Genomic DNA, 27548 nt, shown 5'->3' with positions numbered 1-27548 from the left:
CTCTTAGCGACCCCATGGATTGCAGCCTACCAGGCTCCTCCATTAATGGGATTTTCCAGGCAAGAGTACTGGAGTGGGGTGCCATTGCCTTCTCCAATCCACTGCTGCATCCTATCAATTCTTACTGGTCTGTTGAATCCACCCACTTGTTTCCACCTTCCCTTCATTTGTTTTCTGGAGTACAGTTGATTTACAATGTTGTGCTAGTTCCAGGTATACAGCAAAGTGATTCAGTTATACATATGTATCTCTTCTTTTCAGAAGCTTTTCCTTTATAAGTTATCACAGAATACTAAGTATAGTTCCCTGTTCTATACAACAAGTCTTTGTTGGTTATCAATTTTATATGTATAGTAGTGTGTATTCGTTAATCGAAAACTCCACCTTCACTCTATAAATGAAGCTCATCTCTCATGCAGCCGATTCCAAGAGCTCCCCAACTAGTCTCCCTACCCTTCAGGTAACGAGAAGTAGGGAGGAAAGGTTAGGATAGAAAAGGCTGAGTGTACAACATGGTACCTGGGAGACTTTTCTTGGTCATGAAGCAAAATGTGAAGATTGAGAAGCTGGGCAGCAGTTAAAACTGTAGCAGGGACTAGACAGACCGTGAAGAAGAGAGCATTGTGGGAAGGCAACGTAGCTCAGTGACCTGAGGAAGGGTGCAGTGGGCGGCGGGGGCGGGGGGTAGTCAAGGGGGAAACTAACACAGTTGACGATAGCCACGTCCCAGCCTGGCCGCAGCCCACCAGCAGTTCAGGAGTCAGAGGTCCCCATGCCCACCTACCTGGCCAGCATACTCCACATAGTCCTGATGTCCAGGCTGGGAGCCCACCCGGGAGCTGGAGGTGGCCGTGCCTTGCTCCGTGCGACACAGGACAATGGCGTACTGGTTCAGGTTCCCCGTCCTCTGCACCGTGACACTCACTGACCCTGCTTTCTCACTGACGTTGTAGCTGGAAGCACACAAAAAGGCCATCTCTGAAATTCTGAAAGGGCTGTGAAGAATCCATGTGCTTAATGCCTATCTCTGAGGGTTGGTTATTGGTGTCAGACAGTTTAAGAGGTAGTTTGGTTTTTATAAGAAGTTAGCTGTAAACTGAGGGAATATATTCACTTGTGACAGTCATAGAAGCACGTGACCAAAGGAGGAGTAGATGCAGAAGGATATCTGCCCCATTTTTAGAAAGAGTTGGAAGACAGTCAGCACACAGGAGGTATGCCCTCCATATTTCAGAACACAAAGAAATAACAAACAATGTTGTTCAAGTGTGGTGGAGTAATTAGCAGAGGTTAGTGAGCTCCTTTGGAAGAAAGCTGCTTGGAAGCCAATTAATAACTTGGTTCAGGTGGGAACTGACTGGAACAGGTCTCTAGGGTGTTTAAAAGAGCCAGAGTGGTGCCAGAAGTAAGAAAATGAGAACTGGGCCAAGGTAACAAAGGTGTTGACGCAAATGGGGCTTTATGACAATGGGGGAGGGCCAAGGTGCTATGGATCGGAAGTGTGCCCCTTACATTTATATGTTGAAACCTTAATTCCCTTTGTGAAAGTAATAAGGGTGGGGCCTTTGCAAAGGTGATTAGGTCACAAGAGTGAAGCCCTCATGAATGGGATTAGTGTCCTCATAGAAGAGAGCTCCATCTGCCTTCTGCCATGAGAAGTTACAGCAAGAACTCAATTCTCCATGGACCATGAAGCAGGCCCTCATCAGACACTGAATTTGCCAGCACCTCAGTCTTGGACTTCCCAGCCTCCAGAGCTGTGAGAAATAAATTCCTGTTGTTTACAAGTCACCAAGGTTATGGTATTCTGTTATAGCAGCTGGAATCACTAAGACACAGAATTAACTTAGCTTGCTGCTAGGAATTTCTGTTGAATTGCAAAGCAGGAGGCAAAGCATACAGGGGCCATTTAGTCATAACAAGCTATCCAGGTTGAGAAAAGCTCAACCTGAGCTGGGCTTTGTTTTTCATCACTGAGGATGGCCATTAACTTTGACTTGTGGCTTATTGCCGTGAGGATTGCAGGCAAAGTGCCTTTGTGAGGTTTGCCTTCATTACCAGTTTGGGGACTCTCTGTATTAGTTAGTCCATCCAACATTAGAAGGTTGTCCAGAAAACATCATCAGTTTTATTCAACTTATTTAATTCTGAAGGAATTGCAAGTAAGAGGTAAATAGCAGCAGAGTGTATGCATATAATGGAGAATAAAACGGCAACCACTCTAGTATTCTTGCCTGGGAAACCCCATGGACAGAGGAGACTGGTGAGCTACAGTCTGTGGGGGTCACAAAAGAGTTGGACACGACTTATTGACTAGACAATGACTATAAATATATATGTATATAAAACACATATGTATGTTAATTCTAATTTCCCACTCATTCTCCAAGTGTGTGTAACAACAGAATAGCCTCCATCTGGGGCACGTGAAACCAAGTTTGCATGCTTTTATCTTTTTTTCCCAAGATCCAATTTTCATTTGAATTATAATGAGATTGATTTCTTAGTGGGTCTGTGAAATGTAGATTTAAATAATTATATCTCCCACAAAAATTGCAGTCCTAGTTCTAATCTAATCTATAAAATCAGCTCTGTGTTTTACCAATTTGACTCTCTGCCTCTGGACTCCCCAGCAAGACTACAAAAGCATCTTGAAGAGCTGTCTGTGTTAAGCTATGAATTTTTAACTAAAGATACATGATTCTGTGTACACCAAAAGAACGAAGGGGAGAATATAAGCTTAAGAACAGGGAGAGTGGAGACAGAAGGCAAAGACTACTATTTTTGTGGGCCAGTGATCATTTTTTTCAATGTATTTTTTTCCCCATCAGTTCTTCTGGATTATCTTCTAAACTTGAAGACAGAAGGAAAAATACTTTCAGGAGAAGCAGTAAAGCATGATGGTTAAGATCACTGGACTTTATTGCTTATTAGCTATATGACTTCAGGTAAGTTAATGTTGTTTAGTTGCTAAGTTTTATCTGACTCTCGCAATCCCATGGACTGTAACCTACTAGGCTCCTCTGTCCATGGGATTCTCAGGCAAGAATATTGGAGCGGGTTGCCATTTCCTTCTCCAGGGAATGTTCCTGACCCAGGCATCAAACATGCATCTCCTGCATTGACAGGCACGTTCCTTACCACTGAGCCACCTGGGAAGCCTTCATATAAGTTACTTAACCTATTTCTGTCTCTATTGCTTTGTCATTGTGGAGGCAACAAGGTTACTCGTCTCATAACTGTAAGCATTAAACAAGATGACATATGTCCATTACCCACTACAGTGCCTGGTACATATGGTATTCAAGAAATATTTGGTGCAATTATTATTTTTATTCTTATTATCATCCTACCATCCTGACTGGATGATTACAGCTGCCCTCCAATGTGCTTCATCCTGGCTTCCTCTGCTTTCCTGTTTCATTTCTCAAGAATGAACAGTAACAGCACTTGTACCTGGTATATTTAAAACCGATAAGGGACCACTGGATATGGAAGATGTTGTCGCTGACCACATTGGGTTTACTGTCTTTCACCAGAAACTGAAAACTATCCATCATCTCATGGATCTTCTCTTCATGCAACACGTAACGAATCAATCCCAAGTTCACGTCCTCTGTGAGAAAAAAAGATACTGAATTAACCAGGGGATGTAAAGACAGCCTCATAGATTTCTCCCGACACATCCAGTTTATTCTTCTAGTGGATTACAGACAAAACTTATTTTTCCAGGAACAAAAAATATTGTAGTCTTAAAAATAAATGTTTCTACCAGATCTTAAAATAAGATCCTGTAATTCTGTTTGTGTACAGGAAGTACCCTTATGCTGTTATACAATGATAATCCCAGGGTCTTAGCAAAAAAGCAGTTTAATAAATGTCTATGGAAAGTTAAAAGCAAATCTTTGAGCCAACAGAGGAAAGTCTCTGACCCCGTCTGCCATGCATATATGCTTATACCTGTCCCTACTTCCTTCAAAATAAAGGTTCTTTGGAAGGTATGTGTTACTGAGAAAAGCTGGGGTTGGATTAAAACAGCCCCCTCACAAGGCACAGACAACATGGGGCTAGGAAAGAACACAGATTGAGGACAGGGATTAAAAGAAAATATGGCACACAAATTGTAAGAAACAGTTGTGTCTTCCCAATCAGGTCCATCCCCAACAGAAGTCTAGAAGACTCTGAAAAGTTTCCAATAAACTATAATACAAATTGGTTTGCTTGATGTGATTCCAAACAGGAAACTGTTCTATTGAGCAATCTACCCATGTTGATTTTTCTTTCTTTGCTGAAGACAAAAAAATCCATAATCCTTTAGAGAAAAAAATTAACCACACAGGATCACAGATGTTTCATAAAGTCTGGTGGCTATTTTTGTTTTGAAAGCAAACCCAGAAGTATCACATGATCTTTTACAAACAACTTGGTCAAAACTGAAAGCAATTTGGGAACTGAGGAAGTCAGGTAAAGATAAAAATTTTCTTTTTTTGGCCATAATTTGGAGTAACAGGGGAAAAATATCAGGAGAAGTAAAATTTCACTGTTGGATGGTTAGATGCCAAAGGATCTATTTGTCTGTAAATAGGTCCTGGGGGGAAGTAGCTGGCAGTGGTTGTGAGAAAGATGAGGGAGGTAGTGGGACTGGGGTTAGAAATAGACCCTTCCTACTTCTCATGTTAGTTGTTCAGTTGACTCCAACTCTTTGAAACCCCATGGACTGTAGCCTGCTAAGCTCCTTCGTCCATGGGATTCTCCAGGCAAGAATACTGGAGTGGGTTGCCCTTCCCTTCTCCAGAAGGATCTTCCCAATCCAGGGATCAAACCTGGGTCTCCTGAATTATACATGAATTCTTTACAACCTAAGCCACCAGGGAAGCCCAGCTCCTGAGTTCTCACCCTGTGTGAAGGTAGCCGCTGCCCTGCCAGGCTGCAGTTTATTCTCCACGTGGCCATGCTTGGGGCCAGTGGTGATCTCATAGACAAGTTGCAGGTCCTCCGTGTCCGGGTCCATGGTCAGCAGTTCCTTCTTGGTGATCAAGTTGGTTGCCTGGAATAGAAACCCATTAAATTTAATTCCTAAGATGGAAATAAAGCAGGAATAAGACCCTCTGACTCAGATTTAATTCAGTTCAACCATGATTTACTAAGTGCATTTACTGCCTGGAAAACTTTCTCAGGATTGAAGAGGTTATGAAGATAGAAACCATCCCAGCCTTTGCCCTTGACATTCATTCTTTCTTGGGGAAGAAAGGCTTATGAGGAAGGTAACTGTGGTGAGTGCTATAGTGGGAGAGGCAGAAAAGACTGCACCACAGTTTTAGGGAGCCAGGACAATTCATTCCATCTGGATTAGGGATGGAGGTGGCTTGAGTTTGGCCTTGAAAGAAGGTTGGAACTTTGAAAGAAGGACACAATCCAGGGAAGATGGCCACTTTATACCGTATAAGAGTTGATTACAGTGCTTGAAATTAAGACAGACAAATATATAATATCCCAATACTGCTCAAATATACTGGCTAAATTTTAATTCACTCATTTATTCATTCAACAAATATTTAATGAAACCAAAGGTTTGAGAGAAAAAAAGCATGGTCAACACTATTGAATGTTACTAGACCTAGTAAAATAAGGGCATATAAGTGACCTTTGATTTGGTGAAACTGAGGTCATTGATAACTTTGATAAGAGTCACTGCAGTAGGGAAAGAGTTGGAAGTGGAAGACCAATTGGAGAAGAAGAGAATAGGATGGTTCTGAGTATTGAGAAAAATATCAAATAGGGCATGAGAGGAATCTGTACTAATTTTGTCTCATATATTTAAAAATTCCCAGTGAGTTCAGCGGAAAGCTGTAACACCTCTGCTACACATACAGCCAACTCATCAGCAACATGGAGATGGGAAAATTCACATCCTAGAGGCGATAGCTGGAGAAGGCAATGGCAAGCCACTCCAGTACTCTTGCCTAGAAAATCCCATGGATGGAGGAGCCTGGTAGGCTGCAGTCTGTGGGGTTGCTAAGAGTCGGACACGACTGAGCTACTTCACTTTCACTTTTCACTTTCACACATTGGAGAAGGAAATGGCAACCCACTCCAGTGTTCTTGCCTGGAGAATCCCAGGGAGGGGGAGCCTGGTGGGCTTCCATCTATGGGGTCACACAGAGTCGGACACGACTGAAGTGACTTAGCAGCAGCAGCAGCAGCAGAGGCGATAGCACAGACAAAAGTGTGAAACCAGTTCCCCAACTGGGCTGAGGAACTGTGTGTGTTCAGGTGGGGATGAGAATTTAATGCCTGACATGGTACCAGGTGAGAATTATGGCATATCTTAAAATGACCCAATTGGTACTTACCAAAAGGAGAAAAAAATTTAAATTTCTAGAAATCCTCTGATGATACTCATCTACCAAAAAACTTCCTTCCTTCCCATCTATGGCATACACGAGGAGTTTTCCCAAATCCATCCTCCCCTTTTTCTAGTCAACAAACTTTTAGCTGAGCACCAAACTGCCCAGCTAGACACTCCATGCAACAGATAGGGCCATAGGATCAATTTCTTCTTAAAACAATATGAGTGCAAATGATGTGTTTAATTTCTGTATCATCTGCTTAAAATTAAGTTCCTTGCCCCCTACTTTTCTATATTCCTCTTCCCATGGTACGCAGTACTGATGAACAGCTGAAGAGTTTTGGCCCTGTTTTTTGATATCAACACTATAGTGATAGCAGAAGAGTAAGACAGAAGGAATATGCATCTCTGAATGGTCGTGTGGAGCCCTAACCTCCCCACTTCCGTGCTTTATGTGAGAAAAAAAATTTCTATCCTGCTTGAGCTACTATATTTGGGGGTCATTCTATAAGAACATCTTAAACTGTAATACAATTCTAACCAGACTCATGGAGCTCAGCAATCTTAAGAACTCAGCCTACTTAGGAAGGGATAGACATAAGTTGAACAGGAGTTCTGTTCATATTGTCATGAATAGGATAGAGCCCAAGTTGGTTAGTGAGACACTAGCAGACGGAAAGGCCTTACCTTGCCATCCATGTACTCTAGCCATTGGAGCCCGAGGTTGGTAACAATCCTAGGGGTGCCATCATCCACTGGGAGGATGTCTACCCAGAACTGCTGAGGTGCTGCTGTTATGATCTGTGATGAAAGCCAAAAAAGAAAACTCATCATTCACACATATCTGAAGTATGTCAGGTCTAAGACTTACAGAAGCTGGAACCCCTGAAATCTGTTGACACTTCAAAACAGACAACTAAGCAAGTTTCCATTGCTTATTACCACTCGGCTCCTGAGGCTTCAGGGACAATGCTGACTGACAAAGTGGAAATGATACAAGAAGAAAAGCAAGACACAAATGGCACTCTTGCTGGAATTTCAGCTGCTATGCAAGTTGGCTTTCCTAAACCTAAGCTTTCTTTGGTTGAGTTCAATATTGCCCCCGAGGTGAAACAATAAACAAAATATCCTCCTTTTAATAACTCTTGTTAAAACTTCCATCATTAAACTGTGAATGTCAGGGACTTCCCTGGTGGTCCAGTGGTTAAGACTCTGCATTCCCAGACCCCAGTTTGATCCCTGGTTGGGGAACTAAGATCCTGCATGCTGCACAGCATTGTCAGGAAAAAAAAAAAATTAGTTAATGTTATGGTCTTCAGGTAGGGTTCTGCTCGATGTGAAAAGACATTTCATGGGAAGAGATTTCCTTTTTTTATTTTTTGAGAAAGAACTGTTCACATGGGGAGAGGGGCAGAAGAAATCAAGAATGAAAGCATTTGTGAGGACTTCCCTGATGGTCCAGTGGTTAGGAATCCACATGCCAATGCAGGGAACATGGGTTCGATCCCTGGTCTGGGAAGATCCCACATGGTGTGAAGGGACTAAGCCCATGGGCCACAACTACTGAAGCCCACGAGCCCTAGAGACCACACCAAGAGAAGCCACCACAATGAGAAGCCTGTGCATCACAACTAGAGTCCAGCCCCCACTCGCTGCAACTAGAGAAAGCCTGCTCACAGCAACAAAGACCCAGCACCACCACTCCCCCTCCCCCCAAAAAAAGTGTGTGTGAGAATAGTGCAAAGACATTTCAGTTTATGACTTTACCACCACACAGATATACACAGGCATATTCACAACATACACGGGGAGTCCGGTCCAGTACCTCCCCATTTCGGAACTGATACAACAAGCTGGCAGACAGGGCAGCAAGACACTGGTGTTTCAGTCTTCTCCAACCCTCCCAGGTAATTTCCATTTTCAAAATGACACAGTCCCCCTGGAGACCTGCTGTGACCTTTTATGTTTATCAGAGAGGTGGCCCTCTTGTTGACTCATCCTGAAATCTTTTTTTTTTTCTCTTCTGAAAGTCAGACGAACTGGGGAAGCAGTATGGGAGAGGGAAAATGAACATGATGACCTGCCAGGTGGAGATGCAGTGCGGACACTGAAATGGCAGGGAAATCCCAAGAGCCATCCTACTGACACCTTGGCCAACTGAGAATGACCTTCTCACAGGCTGTTGGTTTCTAAAGCACACCAGAGGATCTTTCCTGGCCAGGCAAAGAATCATTCATCATCAAAGTAGGAAAAAAACTATAGGCCCGAGAGAAGCTGCTGACCCTTCGCTTATGCTGGAAGTAAACAGTAGGGTGTGATCACGTGCTTACTAAAACTGCTTATGCTGAGTCAGACAGCTGTGTGAGACATCAGGGGTCCACCTTTCATCAGAATTGCAGTTATTCCTAGGGGAAGGTTATGGTGCTGCAGGAAATCTGCTAAAAAAGAGTTGGAACTGCAGGGAAGAGAGTGAAAGGGGATGTTTATAGTTTCTTCTGAACACCTAAATGTTAGAAGTGAGCAATTCCCTTAAGGGAGAGAAGCTTGACAGCTTCATGACCTCAAAAGAAAAGCATCTTCATTTGTTCCACAAGCTGGTCCTAAAGTGACGACCATGATGATTATAGCCACAATTTACAGGCTATTTCTTGTGTTTCCTGTGTAAAGCACTGGGCTAACTGCTTTGTGTAATCAGGGGAGTAGATATCCTCATTTTACAGATAAGGAAGCCAAGGCTTAGAAAGGTTAAATGACTTACAAAGACACTCAGGTAGTAAGTGACAGAAGCAGAATTTAAATCAGTGTCTTTTGGATGCAAAAGCCATACTCTTAGCCACTGTAATTCTTCATGAGACTGAAAACTACGACTGGCTCAGGAGACGATTTGGAACCCTGTGATCTTATTGACAAACCAGATGAAAGAAAAAAGGAAGGAACAAAGGGTGACTGCAAAGGAAAAGGAAAAATAATAGCAGCAATAATAACAATAACGACCATCTTTTATGTGAGTACTCGGTCTTTGCCAATAGTGTTAAGCATTTTTTATGGATCTTTTGATCCTTAGACGAATGGAAGCAGGTGATGATCCTTGTGCCCACTGAACAGATGAAAAGCTGAGGCTTATGGATGTTAAGTCATTTGTCCAAGGCCAATTAGGTGACAGAACCACAATTCAAGCAGTGTTGAGTACATGCGTGTTAATTTGCTTCAGTTGTATCCGACTCTTTGTGATGCTATGAACTGCACCCACCAAGCTCCTCTGTCCGTGGGATTCTCCAGGCAGGAATACTGGAGTGGGTCTACCCTTTGCCTAAAAATGCCATGTTCAGCCTCCAGACAACCTCTGGCCTGCTGTGCTCCGCCTCCCTCTCTGCTGTCTCTGCCACTAACCTCTTTTCCTCCTTCCTCAATAATGAAGAAAGGGTTCGTCCCGTCAGTCACAGTGAAGGTAAATCGGTCTCTGAGGGAGTTGCTGCCATCGTGGCTGTAGTGGACCCGGCTCTGGTAGATGTCCTCCATGGTGAAGGTGGATGTGAGCTGGAAGGGCCGCCCATCGGCAGTTCGCTCGATGGTGCCGTGGCGTGGGGGCTGCACGACCGTGAATGTGACAGACTCGGCCTGTCGTGGAGGCAACAAGAGGAGAAGGGAACTCGGTATTAGGAACCAGACATGTGAGTGGTGGTCAACAGGTGGCCAAGGGTAGTTAAACCCAAAGACCTTTATAAAACAAAGACTGCCTTTTCTTTATATACACCAAAAATCAAGCTAAGGAGAGAAATTATATTGGTTACTACAATTGAACTTATATGCTGCTGCCTTCTGTTTTTAAAATAAGACATTTAAATTTGTCCTTTTGGGGTCATAGGGGAAAACTTGAATTTTTAACATCTAAGATGGTAAGAACTAGACCTTTTAAAATCCCTCACTTTCTTTTCATCCACTCTCCTCCCCAAGCACATACACTTTTCCAAAACTCATACATAGAATCTATGCATCAGAACAGAAGCATAACTTTCCATTTTTATTTTTTTGAGTGTAATTGCTTTACAATGTTGTATTAGTTTCTGCTGTACAACGAAGAGAATCAGCTATGTACAAATATCTCCTCCCTCTCAAAACTCCCTCCCACCACCCCCTCCTACTCCTCCAGGTCATCACAGAGCACCCGGCTGAGCTCCCCATTTTACAGCAGGTTCCCACTAGCTATTTTACACATGTGGTGTATATATGTCAACGCTGCTCTCTCAATTCATCCCACACATTTCCCATTTCTAATAACTGCTTCTAGGGTGACATGAAAAGGAAAAATACCGATGAAGAAAATCCTGCTCAGGACTCTCCAATGATTTCCCACCATCTTGGAAGAAAATGCAGAGGCCTGACCTGGGCCAAGAAGGCCCTTTGTGACCTGGTTCCATAGTTCCTCTCCGGTTTCATCCTTTTCCTCTCCTGCTTGTTCACTGGGGTCTAGACTCTTGGCCTGGCCACTCAATTGTTCCAAGCGCACTGGACCACAGGGCTTTTGCCCTCCTGATTTTTCTGCCCGGAGAGGGATTCTCCCAGGAAACTGCACAGTCTACTCTTTCTCTTCCTATCTCTGCTCAAGTATCAGCCATTCAGAGAAAACTTCCCTGACCTGTGCCTCAAACAGCACACACATCCATCTCTGTCACCTTCATGTCACTTTATTTTTATTTCTAGCACTTATCACACCTGACACGATAGTCTGTGTTCTTTCTTTCTTTATCATCTGTCCCCCTAACCAAAGGTTGTAAACTCCCTAAGGCTAGCAATTTGATCTGCTTTGTTCACAGTGCTGTCTTTAGCATCTAGAGCTGACCTTGGTAATAAATACTTGTGGAAAGAATAAATAAATGAATGCATGCTGGCACAGGGAAGGGCATCCATAGAACTAATTAATAAGTGAGTGGTACCCTTAATGGGAGCTAAATCATGTCAGAATATTAGATTCTTTAATTGGAAAGCATTAGGAGAGGAAGAGTTTAGTCTGGACATGCCCTGTTCTACTGGATAAAGCCTGGTTCTTTGAGAATGTTCAAACTGCAATAATTAGTTGTCATCCAGTGAAGTCTCAGTGAAGGAGGAAAAAGTGTAGAGGAGAGAAAATCCTTGTTCATTTATAATAGGGAGTAATAAAAATTGGATAAAATGCCATCGACCTAATTTTCTGTGGATCATAATCAAAATCAGAATGTTAACATGATTGTAACGTGCAATTGTGGGAAAGGATAAACGTATTTAGGGTTTCCAAAAGAGTTTAAAAACAACTTGATTTCAAATATATTAGCTTTTTTTCCCCAGCAGGCCGTGGTATGTTCTGGCTTTTAATCCTTTGAGGATGCTTGTATTACTTTCACCCCCACCCTTCGCCCCACCCTTGGGATGTACTGTCACAAAGCAACAGGCATCTCACTGGACCACAGAGGCCAGGGGAGCACTCCTACCTCTGTGTCTGCATCCTCCGCTTTAAGCTCAAACTCCGTTATGGTTTTCCTCACACCCTCCTGTACCCGCATCCCAAAGTTTTGCACTCGGGGCAGCGCGTCATCCACAGGGCGAAGAGTGATGCGGAAAGTCTGAGTCACCTACAGGGCGGAAAAGTGCAGGCGGGTCACCTGTCCCCAGCACCCACCCAAGGAGAAGGCAGACGCTCTCTGCATTCCCTTTCACACCGTTCCTGGCGTGACTGACTGACCAGGAGCCCAGAGGTGAATGCTTTTTGGCAAGATAGAGTTCTCTTTGCCTCTGTCCTGGGCTGAGAGCAGAGGGAAACGAAGCTCTCTCAACAATGGTGGCTCCGGGCCCTCCAGTTAAAGGAGAAGATGCTGAATTGATACCCATCAAGAAGGGGAGCAAGTTCCTCACCCACCTCGTGGACTCCATCAGACAGCGTAAAGCTGAAGGCGTCTGAATGCTTCTCAGTCTCACTGGAGTGGATATACTGAACGTTTCCTGAAGTGAGGTCAGCTTGCGTAAAGGAACTAATCTGGATGCCTAGCAAAAGACGAAGAACCAGAGAAAGGGTGTCAAGAGGCGAGTCATGGCTCTCAGTTAAGGGAAAAGTCACACAGTCACCAGAGAAAGTCCTTTCTCTTTTTCTTACAGCATCGCTGTGCTGCCCTCTAAGACCTCGGGTTAGAGCTGCCTGTGTGTTTTCCCTGCAACAGCATATGTTCTGTGGGAACATGTGTTAATTATCTAGGCTTCTACCCTGTGCCAAGGCAACAGCCGGTGCTCAATAAATGTTACTCTCTTCTCTCTTGGGGTTTATGTACGCAGGTCAAACTGTGAAAGGTAGAGCCATGGCCTTCTTTGCCAGACTCCTTGCTCTGAAGTTTTACATCCCCCATCGCCTCTTAGGTTTCTTTCTGAAAACCTGCCCTAATTTTGAATATTGTGTGATGGCTTAGTGTTGAAATACTGGGGTCCGAGGGCTTGGCTACACACAACCTTTTTTCTGAGATTGGTGAGCCATAATTTCATCGGATATTCTTTAAGGTCTCTTTCATTCTCAGTTCTATGATTCTAGCTTCTTATATGCCACTTTGGCCAGGATGGCAGTAACAAAACTTACCACATGACTTTGGAATTTGAGCAATCATTCTTTCTCAACTCTCAAATGACCTACCAGTATCTTTTAAAAATGTGATACAGAGAAAACTATTTTTCAGAGTCATTTTAAAGTTAAAAACAAAACCTGAAGGGATTTTTAAATAATGCCAAGGTATCCCACTAATGAATAACATCTCTATCTTTTCAAATGCTCAACAACATTTGGCAAAACAGCCCCAAATTCTTGCTTCTATCTTAGGGCTCCTGGGGTCCACCCTGGTTGCCAGACAAGTCTGAAACAAAGTCATATCCTTAATCTCTCAGCACAAATTTTCTTTCTGATTCTGGGTGTGAAGAGTATTCATTTATTTAATCCAGTCCTTTGCTTTGGTCCTGAAATTCATTTGCTGCTTCCTGGAATTTATTATTTATATTTGTCACTGCTAATCCTGGCAAAACCAGTTAGTCTTTAAAAAAAAAAACAAAGAGATTCTACTTTGACTATTTTACATTTAACTGTGACATTAATATCATTGCTTTATCTTAAAATTAAAACACATCAACCAGCGTGGTTAACATTTGCATCTCTCTTTATCATCTGAAATGTCATTCAGATACAATAGCCTCCTGAATATTGGGGCATCAATTTTTTGATGAGACATTTATATTTCTGTGCTTACTATACCAGCTCTTGACAGGCAAAAATGTGGCCCCCACCCTCATTTTATATAAGTTTCATCTTGTGGTTCTGGACAGAAATTCATACCATTCTTTAAAAATTTAATAACTTCAGACTGGATACATGGAGAAATTTAAACCTCTTACCCTGCTGTGAATCCATTCTCACAGCTCATGAGGAAATACCTGTGTGGAGTCTCATGATCAACTGGTCACCTAATTCACTATTCCCTTTATGAAACTCTAAGACTGATTTAAAAAGGTGATACATTTCCCTCCCTCTTGAGAAGGAAGTACTGAGGTCAATCTTCTCATTTTTTAACATTTTTTATTGAGAGGAAATTGATGTATAATAAATTATACATATTTGAAATACAGGTTTATATTATCTTTGTTCGGTCCATGAAACCATCACCTCAATCAAAATAGTGAAATGTTTCCATCACCCCAAAAGTTTCTGACATTCTGTAACCCTTCCATCCCTTCTTCTCTTATGTTCCACTCCATCCCGAAGAAGCAAATGAAGTCATTATAGATTAGTTGGCATATTCTCTAAATTTTTTAATAAACAGAAACATACAGTATACACTATTTGATGAATGATTTCTTATTTATTTAGCACAATTATTTTGCTAAACATAATTCATCCATATTGTAGCATGTATTCATAGTTCATTCCTTTTCATTGGCGAGTACTATTCCATTGGATGGTTATATCAAAGATTGCTTATCCATTTATCTGTTCATGGACATTTAGGTTATTTTTAGTTTGGGACTTCTGCAATTAAAGTTTCTATGATCACTTGTGCACAAGTCTTCCTATGGAAGTTTTCATTCTTCCTGGGTAAACTGCTAAGAGTGGGACAGTAGGAATACATGTAAGGTGTATGCTTAACTTTTTAGGAATCTGCCAAACTATTTTCCAAAGCAAAGTACTATTTTATATTCCCACTGGCAGTACATGAGTGGTCTTAGTGATCTCAGTGGATCTTTTTCAATTCAATCTAGCAAACACCGAGCACTTAACCGTGTGCAGAACGTTGTTTCAAATCTGCTTATATAGATATTTTAAAAAATATTTTAAAATTTAATTAATCTTTGGCTGTATCAGGTCTTAGTTGAGGCACAGAGGTCTTTGTTGCAGTTGGCAGGCTTCTCTCTAGTTGCCTAGATGTTCCCCGACCACGGATCAAACGCATGCTTCCTGCATTGCAAGGTGGATTCTTAACCACTGGACCACCACGAAAGTACCCAGATTGTTTTTTTAATCTCAACAGCTCTGGCAGGTCAGGGTTGGCATCATTTTTCTAGATTATGATACTAATAAAATAGATAAGAAATGTGACCCATATGAGGTAACAGCTAATAAGAGGGCAGTGCTGAGACTGGAACTCGAGGTTGCTCACTTCCAAAGTTCAGGCCTGCTGCAAGTACTTCTTTATCTCATGTTGATTACATATTGAAATGAGATTATATATATATATATATAATATTTTTTATTCTGTTAGGAGTGTTTTTTGTAAAACTTATCTAGCTGTTTTGGGCTAGACAAGGAGCTGCTTGGATTTCACCGTTATCCTTTAATTTTTTGTCAAATAAAAGTGATACATGAGTATTAAAGAAAATGTGAGAAACAGAAAAGTAAAGAATCACAAACCACTCACAGTTCTACCATTGAAATATCAGCACTGCAAATTTTTTAAAAAAATTTGAGTCATAGAGTAATTTTCTGGCTATAACCTCTTTCTTATCTGAAATGCTGATTTTGATGGGGGTATTTAATATTATGATTTAAGTGATAGCCATAATTAAGTGCCAGAGGGTAACAAGCTGCATTAGAAGGTAAGCTTCAAGAGGATGAGATTTTTGCTGTTTCTTCACTAATGTGCACCTAGAATATGGGAGGTTCTCAAAACATATTTGGTGAATGAATTTAGTTCATTGACTACAATTACTATCTAAGAGGTCCTATTAAGCAGAGATTCTCAATCTCTATACACTTAAAACATTTTTTTAGCTGTTGCTAATTGGCTATTGGAAGGCTTCAGCCGTTCACTCACCTGGCAAGATGCTGCTTCTAATAACATATTGTCCTTACTGACTGTCACAGCAGGTAGTTAGTGTTTGAAATATCTTGAAGGCTTTTAATCCCATCGAAGGTGTTTTCAGTCACCAACCTGCTGGCTAACCTATGTATCTGGCAGCATTACGGAGACCCATATTAACCCTGTCAGTTTTCTAACTCCCCTGGAGGGCCAGTATGTTAGAGAAAGTTCAGTCCGGGGCAAGGATGTGGTGTGAGAATAAAGCATCTTTGAAGAAATTGCCTTCCTAATAGGATATCAGGAAATGGCCTGGCTCTTTCTTCAGTGCAGCTGTGGCTGGCTCTGGGCCTCTTGTCTGTTCCCACCTCAAGCTCATGCTGGGTAGACTCTCAGCTTCTCCGCTTCTGATTTTCTTCCAAGCCTCCTGTTAACGGAATGAATTGTGTCCCCCCAGATTCATACACGGATGTCCTAACCCTCAGTGCCTCACAATGTGACTTTATTTGGAAACAGAAATCACTGCAAATGTAATTTGTGAAGATTAGGTCACTGGGGGGTTTCCGTAGTGGCTCAGCGGTAAAGAATCTGCCTGCTAATTCAGGAGACACGGATTCAACCCCTGATCCAGGATGATCCCACATGCTGCAGAGCAACTGGGCCCATGGGCCACAACTATTGAGCCTGTGCTCTAGAGCCCAGGAACCACAGCTATTAAAGCCCATGCACCCTAGAGCCCAAGTTCCACAACAAAGAGAAGCTTTATAATGCAACTAGAGAGTAGCCCGCACTTGCCACAACTGCAGAAAAGCCCATGCAGCAACGAAGATCCGGCACAGCCAAAAAATAAACAATTAAATAAAATTATTTATTTTTAAAAGGTAAGGTCATTAGGATGGGCCCTAAACCAATTTGACTAATGTCCGTATAAAAGAGGGAGTTTCGACACAGACATACACATACAGGGAGAATGTCGAGTGAACATGAAGATGGGCATCTATGAGCCTAGCAGAGAGGCCTAGAATGGAGCCTTCCTCAGGAAGAACCAACTCTGCAGACAGTCTGATCTTGGACTTCCAGCTCCCACATCTGTGAGACAATAAGCTTCTGCTGTTTAAGCAGCTGTTTATGACAGCTTGCCCCAGCTGACTAATGCACCTCTGCTCTCAGAAGGACCTGAACTAAGACACCAGGTGCATTTACTTTTGGTTGGTGTCACGATACTGAGAGGCTGAGATAGAGAGGAAGCCCCGGAGGACCTATGGTAAAGCATCACCTCGGGGAAGTCCTTCCTGATTCACTCTCAGCCCCTTGACTTCTAACACCCTCACACAATGCTGTCACAGCTACCAACATATACTTGCACATTTTTGCTTATATGTCTCCCACTTCCAAGACCCAAGCTTTCTCCTGCTGCAGCTACTCAATAAATGTCTGGGGAAGGGGAGAACCAGTGTGTGCTGGAGATAGCTATGTTCAATATTATTGCTCCCTGACTTTAAAAATACAACTGCTGTTTATTAGTTAAGTGGCTGGAGGTCCAGTTAGGGTCTAGATCTCCCAGCTCACAGCCTCATGTGGCTATGTCCTTGCTGCTAGGATGTGACCAAAAGGGATGTGTTCCCAATAACTCTCCTAAAGAAGAAATGGATATGGACGCCACTGGTTTTTTCTTGCCAGCTGCTGGCTCGGGATGCTGACAATACAGTAGTCACCTTGGACCAGAGATGGGAGCCTCACATGGAGGGTCACTGAACCACCTGCCTCTGTATTTTGCTGTGAGTGAAAATAAATTTGTGGAAGGTGCTGTATTTTGAAGTTGCTTTTCCCCAGAAGCTTAGTTTCTATCCTGATAATATAACTCCTTACTCTGATTGCTTTAGAATAAGAGGATCCTGGGACTTTTCTGGTGGTCTGGGGTTAAGACTTCATGTTCCACTGTGCGGGGAGCAGGTTCGATTCCTGATCAGGGAACTAAGATCCCACATGCTGCTCGGCACAGCCCCCCAAAATGAAAAGAATAAGAGAGTTCTTAGGGTCCCTGACATGAGGTTGTGGGCCCTCAACCCTGCAAGGAGCCCACACAGGGACTTGAGCTTAATGTAGCTCTCCACGGTAGGAATCTCGTGTCTGTCTTCTGCACAGCTCCCCCCGTGCACATGGCTCCCTGTGCCTCCTTGGGGGAAGAAGAGAGGACCGTCACACCTCTTCTATCTAAAGAGAACGATCAGCTGACTAAGAGAGCTGGGATAAGACTAAATATATTTCATAGTTAACCATCAAGAGGATGTCTGCAAGCACTGGTGGGAAATGATAATTCCCAGGGGCCTCCAGTCCCCAAACAGCTCAGTGCCTGCATGGAGACACGGGTCTAAAAGCTGTTCTGCTCTGTTTGGAAAGAGGTTCTGGCTCCAGGTAGACCCATCCTCACCCCGAGACAAATGAGGTGAGGTGGTTTTCTCCAAGCTGGAGCCAACTGCTTTCCGAGAGGTGATCCGTAATCAACATGGACTTCCTCTGAAGAGAAACCTTTGACATTTAAAAAGAATCAAATTCATGAATCCAGTTCCACTTAGGGGAGACAGGGAAGGAGAGAATGCTGACTAGATTCTCTAGAATGGACAGCAGGGCTGGTAGTAGGGGATGGGAAGGGAAGTCCTGCCCTGGGACAGGGTCCTCCAGGAGTAAAGATCGTCTTATCTGGTCTATTTAGAATTTCTAAGAACAGGAGGATTGAGAAGAACTGGTGGGCGCAGGAGAGCATGTAGATGAGGAAATCAAGCCTGGTGGGAAAGGGCAGGGAAGCACTCCTCCCTCTGTTTTAGAGTCTGCTTTCCCAAGAGGAGGGAGAAGGGGGATCTGTTATGTGTGGCCCCCTGAGCAGTGATAGCCTGGTACTGGCATCCCAGATTTAAGCCCAGCGAAGGTGGAGACTGTAAAAAACAGAAAAGGCAAATTTGGAGCCACCTCCCCCAGGACGTGACACAGCTGAGAAGAGCCAGGGTCTCACCAATAGCTGGCAGGGCCTTGCATGATGCTCCATGCCTTTTGGAGCACTGTAAAGTGTTAAGTACAGATGCCCCAACACAACAGCCAAGAGCCTGCCCTTTCATCTTTGGAGAGATATAATCAGCAACCGGACAGAATTCTAGCAGAAGCAATTAGCTCATGAATTAGTTATCAAATATCTCTTGTAGCCAAGGTCTTGGGAATGCTGATCTGCATACTGCCCCCAGGAACTTCGGGACAAAAGGGGAGGGCACAGGCTTTAATTTGCATTATGGATTCAGGCCAGTCTGTCCAGCCTTCCCCATGTCGCCCCCACCCCCCGCCAACATACACACAACACTCCCGCCCCCACCATCATGCTGGACCCAGACACAGTCTGCCTCCCTCATCTTCTCCACCATATCCCCCCTCCAGCTCACCCACCCCCACTCTCTCCCCTACTCACTCTGCCCCAGACACACTGGTCTCCTTGATGCAATTGGAATGTGATGGGCTTGGCTGATCCCATTTCCAGATGTTGACACTCACTGATGCCCTGGAAAGATGCTGAATGCTCTTTCCTTATACGTCAGCACGGCTGGCTCCCTTACATTCTTCAGATCTTGGCTCAAATGTCATCTTATTATTAGGTGGCCTTTCCTCACCTCTTTGGTCCCTGTACCCCAGGAATGCCTTCATTTCACTCCCTAACTCATCACCACTGACATGATATATATATACTTGCTTGGTTGCCTACTGTCTGACCCCCAGAATCAGGGCAGGTACTTCCTCTATTCTGCTATTTCCCTGGTTGAATGAAAGAAAAATCTGTAACCTGAAATCCAAAGAAAACCAATGATCTAAATTTCCTGCAAGCTGACACTGCTTCTATGATGGACAAAATAAAGACAATTCTACCTTTAGGTTGTTTATTCAGCAAATATCTCTTGTCTTTCACATTCGTTCAAGTTGTCAAATTCTATAGTTTCTTCTCCTGAAGTTAACTCTTTCCTTCCTTCTTTCCTTCCACCAACTACTGTTTACTGGATACTTACTAGGCTGCCCCACTGCCAGAAGCCTCACTAGCTCCCATCTGGCCAAATGCTAAACTTTCTTCCTACTCTCAGTGCTACCTTTTTCTTCCTTTCTTTCAATTTATCCTGTTGGACACTAGAGGAAGTCACTTCCCTTCCCTGTTCAGAATTCTGCAGGGCCTCCTTACTGCCTATTGAATTAAATAGGGATTACTGATCACCACTCTGAAGACCCATCATAAAATCTCAGTCTACCCATGAACCCAATCTACTACTATTTTCAGAATATATGCTTTAGCAAAACTGGCCCACTTATAATTTTTGGAATGAGTCCACATGCTGTTCCTATCTCTGGAAATAACACAGCTTCTGTCAGCCCAAATTCTATCTTTCAAGGGCACTCTTAAACACCACCTCTGAGCACCTTCCCATCTGATATCACCTCTTTCGCTTTCAAACTCCTAGGATGGCCGGTTTATACAGTTCTTAAAACACCTGCCATCTTCTTCCCTTACACATGGTTATACGCAAAGGCTCCTCATCTCATCCAACAGAAGACTCTAATGGTTGGGGTGATGTCTCATTCACCTCTTTTTTTCCTCTGTAGCAGCTGAACCAGGATCTTATTCAATATGCAGACTCACTTTCTATGTGTTGAATTCTAGTGTTGGAGACAAGACTATTTACATCAAACTGTAATTAACAAATCAACTTCCGGCAAGTAAGCATGGAGTACACTGTATTCTAAGTATAATGCAAGGCAGTATACAATGGTCAGAAATAGTGATGCCAGAAATACATACTAATAAAGGCAGGTTCAAGGTGAATGCGTACACATGATATGGCTGCCCCCGGCACTTACTAAATCCCAGCTTTGGTCTGATGAAGTCAGAGATGATGGGCTTACCTGGTGATGCTGTGTGTTCCAGGTGGCCCAGCTGGGGCTCTCTGGTGATTCTGTAGACCAGTTCTGTGGGTCCCGTCTCCTGGTCAGTGGCAGAGAGTTGCAGAGTGGTGATCTTCTTCACCGAGTTTTCATCCAAGAGCAGTCCTTTATTGGTGATGATGACTGGTGGGGATTTGTCTTCTGAAAATATCAGAAACAGTAACATGAAATGTGATCTTTTGGCTAAGAAGACGTGAAGAACTGACTCATTGGAGAAGACCCTGAACGCTGGGAAAGATTGAAGGCAAAAGGAGAAGGGGTGGCAGAGGATGAGATGGTTAGATAGCACCATCGACTCAATGGACAGGAATTTGAGAAAATTCCAGGAGGTAGGAGAGGACAGAGGAGCCTGGCGTGTTGTACCGCATGGGGTCACAAAGAGTCGGACACAACTTAGAGACTGACAACAACAGCAACCTTTTACACTTCCTTCTTTTTTCAATTCTGGGTCTGGTGTCCAGGAGTAAAATCAAAATAATCAACATTCTGACTCTCAGAGAGTACATCAAAGAGACACAGCATTGCACAACAGAGGGGAGAGGATTTCAGATTTCCACACAAGCCCGCAAAGAAAAGGCTCCAAGCCTTGAGGTATGCACCACACGAACTCAGAACTGCTGGAGAACTTCCAAACACCCAATGGCCCCTTACCTGAAACACTGATGGAAAATGACTGGCCAATCAGTTTGTTGCCTTCTCCATCAACCACATCAAATTTAAAAGCAAAGTTCCCACCAGATTCTCCTTTTCCATGACTGTATTCTATCAGGCCTGTAACAAGTGCAAGAAGATCACAGTTTGGTATTTTGTGTTTCCTGGCCTTATTTCTGAAATGTCAGGTGAGAATTCAATGGGTATTCACACCAATGAGTCAATCACCCCCCTCTCACTTTGACATTGCCTTTGATATTTTAGTCTAATGCTTTCATTTCCTCCCTTTCATCTAGCGACTGCCTCAGCATCAGTGGCTTCATGATAAAATCACCACAAGCAGCAAGTGGCTTTGCTTACGGCTAAGGCTCAGCATCTGTGGAAGGCGCTAAGAAAGCCTCATGAATAATGAACTCAGCAAAACTGCCCATGTGGAAATGGGCACCGACCAGACCCATATCACCGGTGCAGCCCTGTTATCTCTCCATGACACAGGGCAGGAGGACAGACAGCCACAGACCACATGCTCCCCTAAGGTGTCACTCCCGCTTCCCAGTCTTAAATCATTTTAGGAAAGGCATGGGATATAACCAATCAACAAAGAAACGGATAAAATGAATAAACTCTACCTAGATGTCAATTGAACCCAAAGGGAAAAACCCAATATATTATATTTTTGTTAAACCATAGCATTACTTATAAGGATCTAGCAATGTAAATATAACCAAACATCTGGGAAGAAGTGCCTGCTCTCATATTCTATAAAGGGACACCGAGGCAAGGAATAACTAAGGAATTATTCCACTCCCTTCACTAAAGTACAGACAGGTCCACTGATATTTGGGCTGCTATCAATTCTAGGCATGAGTGCACAGACAGGACCTGTATTCTGGCCCTAGGGGAGCATGTTTCCATCTCTAAACGGAAATTGCACATCATCACCTGACATTGGATTACTTCCCTCTCAATATGTAACTTCTTTTCCTTTCTTATCCCTGAAAGCACTATATGGTAACTACGTAGCATTTAACATTTATGTTTTCACATTACATCAGCATTTCCTGGAGGAGGGATGAGCTATGTAATCTCCCTCAGGCAGCTCCGATTTATGCCCTTCCATTTTGCTTAGTTCATTAACTTGTGCTCTTTGGGGAGCTGGAAAGAGATATAAATTGTTCACCTAAGGCAGGCATAATTTTCACCTTAATCCATCCCAATTCACTTCTTTTTTCTTTCTCTCTCTCTCATATACTTTTTAGCATCACAGCAAGTCAAAATGATTTTTTCCTCTATAATAGCCCTCAATTTCATCAAGGCTATGTCAAAGCATGAACCAAAAAATGGAGGAGACAAGTAAGAATAAATGAAGCTATAACTCAGCTCTTAATTCAAAACAAGAGTGTGCAGTTTGCTGCCATTGGTTACCAGGCACCAATCTCATTTGACTACAGGGGATGGAGTTTCTGGAAGTCTGGGTAGGAGAAGTGCCTGACCTTGACTGATGTCAGCCTGGGTGAAACTTCGGATGGGGCCTCTAATGGAGATCTGTTCCAGGCTGTCACGCTTTACCATCTGCAGGCGCCCTACTCGAGGATCTTCCTTTAAGATATACATCACCTGGTGGTCATCTGAGTCAGGATCTGTCACTTTCAAGTGCCGTTCTGTGATGGTCGCTACGGACCCTGGAAGAGAATGGGAGGGACCAAGTCTTTCCTCAATATTGCTTTTGGAGAGCAGGTCAAATGATTTTAGGAGACTGGAGACTAAATTATCACACACTCCCCGGTCTACGGAAGTATCAGGTATGGGACTTCCTTGGTGGTCCAGTGGCCAAGATTCCATGCTCCCCAGTACAGCGGCCCAGGGTTTGATCCCTGGTCAGAGAACTAGATCCCGCATACTGCAAACCTCACGTGAAGCAATGAAGACCCAGCTCAGCCAGAGAAATGAATAAAATAATTTCTTTCCTTTAGAAAATAAAAAGAAAATATCAGCTGCTTGCCCTTCTGGTTCCAGCTGAATACATTTTAATTTCCCTAAGTGAATAGTCCCAACTTCCCAATTTTCTAATCACCCCTTGAGTTTGGCTCAGCTGGTAAAGACTCTGCCTGCAATGTGGGAGACCTGGGTTTGATCTCCGGGTTGGGAAGATCCCCTGGAGAAGGGAATGGCTGCCCTCTCCAGTATTCTGGCCTGCAGAATTCCATGGACTGTATAGTCCATGAGGTCGCAAAGAGTCGGACACGGCTGGGCGACTTTCACCTTGAGCTTAGATCCGAGCCCCTTTCTCTTCTGATCCAATTTCACTCTCTGCACACGATCGCTCTCTCCCTTGGCCTTCCAGTTAGTACCTAAATCTATGTTCTGAACTTCTAGCTCTGTGATGTAAATGACTCTCAGAACGACAATGGGACCGGCTTGGACTTAATTTATTTACTGTCTTAAGGATCACCAAATCATTAAAAAAAACCCACAAAAAACAGCTTTATATAAACTCACAAACATATCTGGTTGCCTTCTCACACCGAATAGTCAGAATCACTGTTCCTCAAGATAGAGACTATGATGAGAGACTCAGAGCAGGGAGACCTGAATGCTGGGTCCTGGAAGACTACTCAGGTGCTGGGGCAGAGACAAGGCACAGTGCGCATGTGTGTGCTCAGTCACGTCCGACCCTTTGCGACCCCATCGAACCTGCATCTTTGGAGTCTCCTGCATTGACGGGTGGATTCTTTACCACTGAGCCACCTGGGACTGTCCCTCCTGGCAAGCACCTCTTCTCAGGGCCTTCCTCTTTGTTCTCCTCTCTAGCCCACTTCTCACATTAAAACAGTAAATTCTGATAAAGTAGGTCCTAGTTAGTTACTCCAGAGAAGGCAATGGCACCCCACTCCAGTACTCTTGCCTGGAAAACCCCACGGACGGAGGAGCCTGGTGGGCTGCAGTCCATGGGGTCGCTAAGAGTCGGACACGACTGAGCGACTTCACTTTCACTTTTCACTTTCACACATTGGAGAAGGAAATGGCAATCCACTCCAGTGTTCTTGCCTGGAGAATCCCAGGGGCAGGGGAGCCTGGTGGGCTGCCGTCTATGGGGTCGCACAGAGTCGGACAGGACCGAAGTGACTTAGCAGCAGCAGCAGCAGTTAGTTACTCATGTTACTATAACCTGGACTGTGGAGCGACAATCTGCCATGGGCCCTGAGCGTCTCTGTATGTTTTTGCTGGGTAATGCCAAGAATGCAAGGTTTGACCACTTGTTCTCTGGGCCATTCTCAGCGAGCATCCCTGAGGGATGAGGTGACATCTTCCTCCGGGACAAAGATCAGGTTTGTTTATCGCTACTATAACAAGGAGAGTTCCCAAGCTCAGGGTTCCTCTTCCGTAATTCATCACCCTGAACCAAATGTATTCGTCTGGGCCTTCTGTATTGCCCCTGTGGGATTTGGAGGGCATTGTCACAGAGTACTTTATTTCTGACCAAGGAATCTCAGCTTCCCCAGTGGCTCAGTAGTAAAAAATCCGCTTGCAATCAAGGAGATGCAGGTTTGATCCCTGCGTCAGGAAGATTCCCCTGGAGTGGGAAATGGCAACCCACTTCAGTAACCTTGCCCGGGAAATCCCATGGACAGAGGAGCCTGGCAGGTTACAGCACACGGGGTCACAGAGTCAGACATGATTTAGGGACTAAATAAAAACAACAAGGAATCTCATGTGTTTGACCAGCATCCATGAAAGAGTAATAAATAGATCAACTTATTAACTTGTAAATAGAGCAAAGTTAAGTTCCAGACCTAACAGCTGGGGCCTTTGGGAATCTCCACATTTTCAAATACCGTTCTACCAAATATTTTTCACTACAAAATACATGTGAAACTAAGAACAGACAAGCAAACAGAAGTCCAGTGTGAGATAGATGCTCTATGGATCAAAGGTCCACTCTCTATAAGTAACTTCCTGCTGCAAAGTGACTCCAAAACCCAGTTGTCACAGGTCCTTCAGTGTTGCTTATCCACCAGCAAACTGTGGATGTTAGATCCTAGAACACCGTATCTAATGGTTCTTAATTACTGGTATAATCTCTCCTAGTGCATGATAACTCCCCAATTGCCCCTCCATGACTTCAAAGAAAAAAAAAAGAAGCATGTTGAAAATCCTGCTAGATTTTGTTGTTTGTTTCTGTAGTGGGCAGTGGCAATGTTCTAAGAGATCGGGACCTACAAGTAGTTGGATAAATGAATATTTTGGGGACCCTGGAAATGCTATAAGCTCTTCTCAGTCTTTCCTCAGATTCACAGACACAGGCATCTGGTCCAAAGAACTTCAGAGATTCCACACTTGTCATTCACAATGCGTAGTGTCCCCAAAACAACAGGTCTCCTTAAACTCTGCACACACAGTTCAAGATCCTCCCACACTGCTGACAGAAGGAAGCATTGTGCAGGAACAAAGAAGAAACCATGGCCACTCTCTTCCACGCCTGCGGTACCTGCTGAGAGCTGGAGGCCTCTGTTTACAGCCAGGTGGGGGGTATCACTTGTAGGCAGTTCTATATATATCTCCATCCTCCCCGTGTCCGTGTGGAGGCCATCGGTGAGGGAGAACCGGAACTCATCCACTGCCACACCTGGACCACCAGGCATGTACCCAACTAGCCCAGCCAGGATATCTTGGTAGGTGAAGGAGGAGCCCTGGGCCAAAACCCTCCCATTCTCCAGAGGGTCAGAAGCAGTTTGCCTCCGGAGCAGATGACCTGAGGAAGAAAGTTAAAAAAAGAAAGAAAAAAAACAATGGTAGAGCAAATATGGCACTAAAACATTATCTGATTTTGTCAACTTTGAGCCTGGGTAGAACGCCAAGCCCATTGAACGTGTTGACTGCACATTCATAAGTAACCAACAACTCAGAATTCTATACAAAAGCACACGGTGATGCTCTATGACCTCATCTCCAGATAAAAAAGATCAAGTCCCACTTTTCCTGATTAAAACTCTCTTCAGGGGACACAGATGGATACGGAAATAGAGTGGCTTAGGAATCAGACCTCTCTCCACGAATTCAAACTCACTGCACTATCTAAGCCTTATTTCCTCTTCTGTAGGGTGAAAGTGGCACTCTCCACTTGCAGCCTTCCTCCTGAGGTGTCTGCGATGAGACAGAGGCATTTATTTTAAACTCCTTTTATGTTCAGAAAGACACTAAGCATCCTTGGGCTGAGGCTGCTGCTGCTAAGTCACTTCAGTCGTGTCCGACTCTGTGTGACCCCATAGACGGAAGCCCACCAGGCTCCCCCATCCCTGGGATTCTCCAGGCAAGAACACTGGAGTGGGTTGCCATTTATCCTATTTTCAAGGGTCATGTGTATGCAATGAAACACAGTGTTTCATTAAAGAAAGTGAAAGTGGATGGAGGCAAGCTAAAATGTAATGACCAACAGCTTCTCTGGTGAACTCTCCATCAACAGGAGTAGTTTCATCTGTAAAAGGTCAATAGCCATTAGGCCACCAAGCCACCACTTAGGAGATGAAAATTGCAGAGCTTTAGCTAATACTAGGTAGGTAGCGGAGAAGGCAATGGCAACCCACTCCAGTACTCTTGCCGGAAAATCCCACGGATGGAGGAGCCCTGTAGGCTGCAGTCCATGGGGTCGCGAAGAGTCGGACACGACTAAGCGACTTCACTTTCACTTTCATGCATTGGAGAAGGAAATGGCAACCCACTCCAGTGTTCTTGCCTGGAGAATCCCAGGGACGGGGGAGCCTGGTGGGCTGCCATCTATGGGGTCGCACAGAGTCAGCCACGACTGAAGCGACTTAGCAGCAGCAGTAGAAGCAGGTAGGTAGCACTTAGAAAGGAAGTAGGTAGAAGATTACCATGGTGGTGTTTTAAACCTGTAGTTTAATCAGGAAAAGTGCTTTCTTTGCAAAACAAATGAGCTCATAAAGATTACCTACCACGCCTCTAACCTGAAATGAACACCTTTTGTAATTAATTACAAGGTGGCTATTCTGTTCTTTGTATGAAATAGCCTAGGATGATCAAGCAATGATGCCCCCTCCAAGAAGAGGATGCACAGATTCTGAAAACTTGTTCTGCCTGAGGTTACATAAGAAGCAAGAAAACAGCTGAAATTGAATTTCAGAGACACCAATTACCCAGGAGTCAGGCTTTTAGAACAACCAGTCTATGGTGACCCCAAAGAATATAAACCAGCTGTGAATTTGATTATACCTTGATGCAATGAATGGACTATACACCAGGAAGGTAGAGGAATGATCAGCTGAAAT

The 27548-nt window shown here is 43.8% G+C and overlaps 1 protein-coding gene across 2 annotated transcripts in view; it reads right to left on the bottom strand.

The window, feature by feature from the left end:
• Window positions 1-27548, bottom strand: part of FRAS1 (Fraser extracellular matrix complex subunit 1) — a 533887-nt gene that overhangs the window by 66944 nt on the left and 439395 nt on the right. For both annotated transcript variants that reach the window (XM_055434121.2, XM_055434122.2), the window contains 11 exons: window positions 25751-26014; window positions 22755-22943; window positions 21262-21381; window positions 20572-20751; window positions 12240-12364; window positions 11815-11955; window positions 9740-9967; window positions 7037-7150; window positions 4897-5047; window positions 3457-3616; window positions 785-953 (listed from right to left, as the gene is read on the bottom strand). In XM_055434121.2, the coding sequence (XP_055290096.2) occupies window positions 785-953; window positions 3457-3616; window positions 4897-5047; window positions 7037-7150; window positions 9740-9967; window positions 11815-11955; window positions 12240-12364; window positions 20572-20751; window positions 21262-21381; window positions 22755-22943; window positions 25751-26014 (1841 nt within the window). The remainder of the gene's footprint in view (window positions 1-784; window positions 954-3456; window positions 3617-4896; window positions 5048-7036; window positions 7151-9739; window positions 9968-11814; window positions 11956-12239; window positions 12365-20571; window positions 20752-21261; window positions 21382-22754; window positions 22944-25750; window positions 26015-27548) is intronic.

Source organism: Moschus berezovskii, chromosome 5 (genome assembly GCF_049115385.1).
Source record: "Moschus berezovskii isolate FMDL1 chromosome 5, NW_MosBer_1.0, whole genome shotgun sequence".
NCBI lineage: Eukaryota > Metazoa > Chordata > Mammalia > Artiodactyla > Moschidae > Moschus > Moschus berezovskii.
The sequence above is the reverse complement of the archived record's forward strand: the minus strand, read 5'-3'. Positions and strand labels throughout refer to the sequence as shown.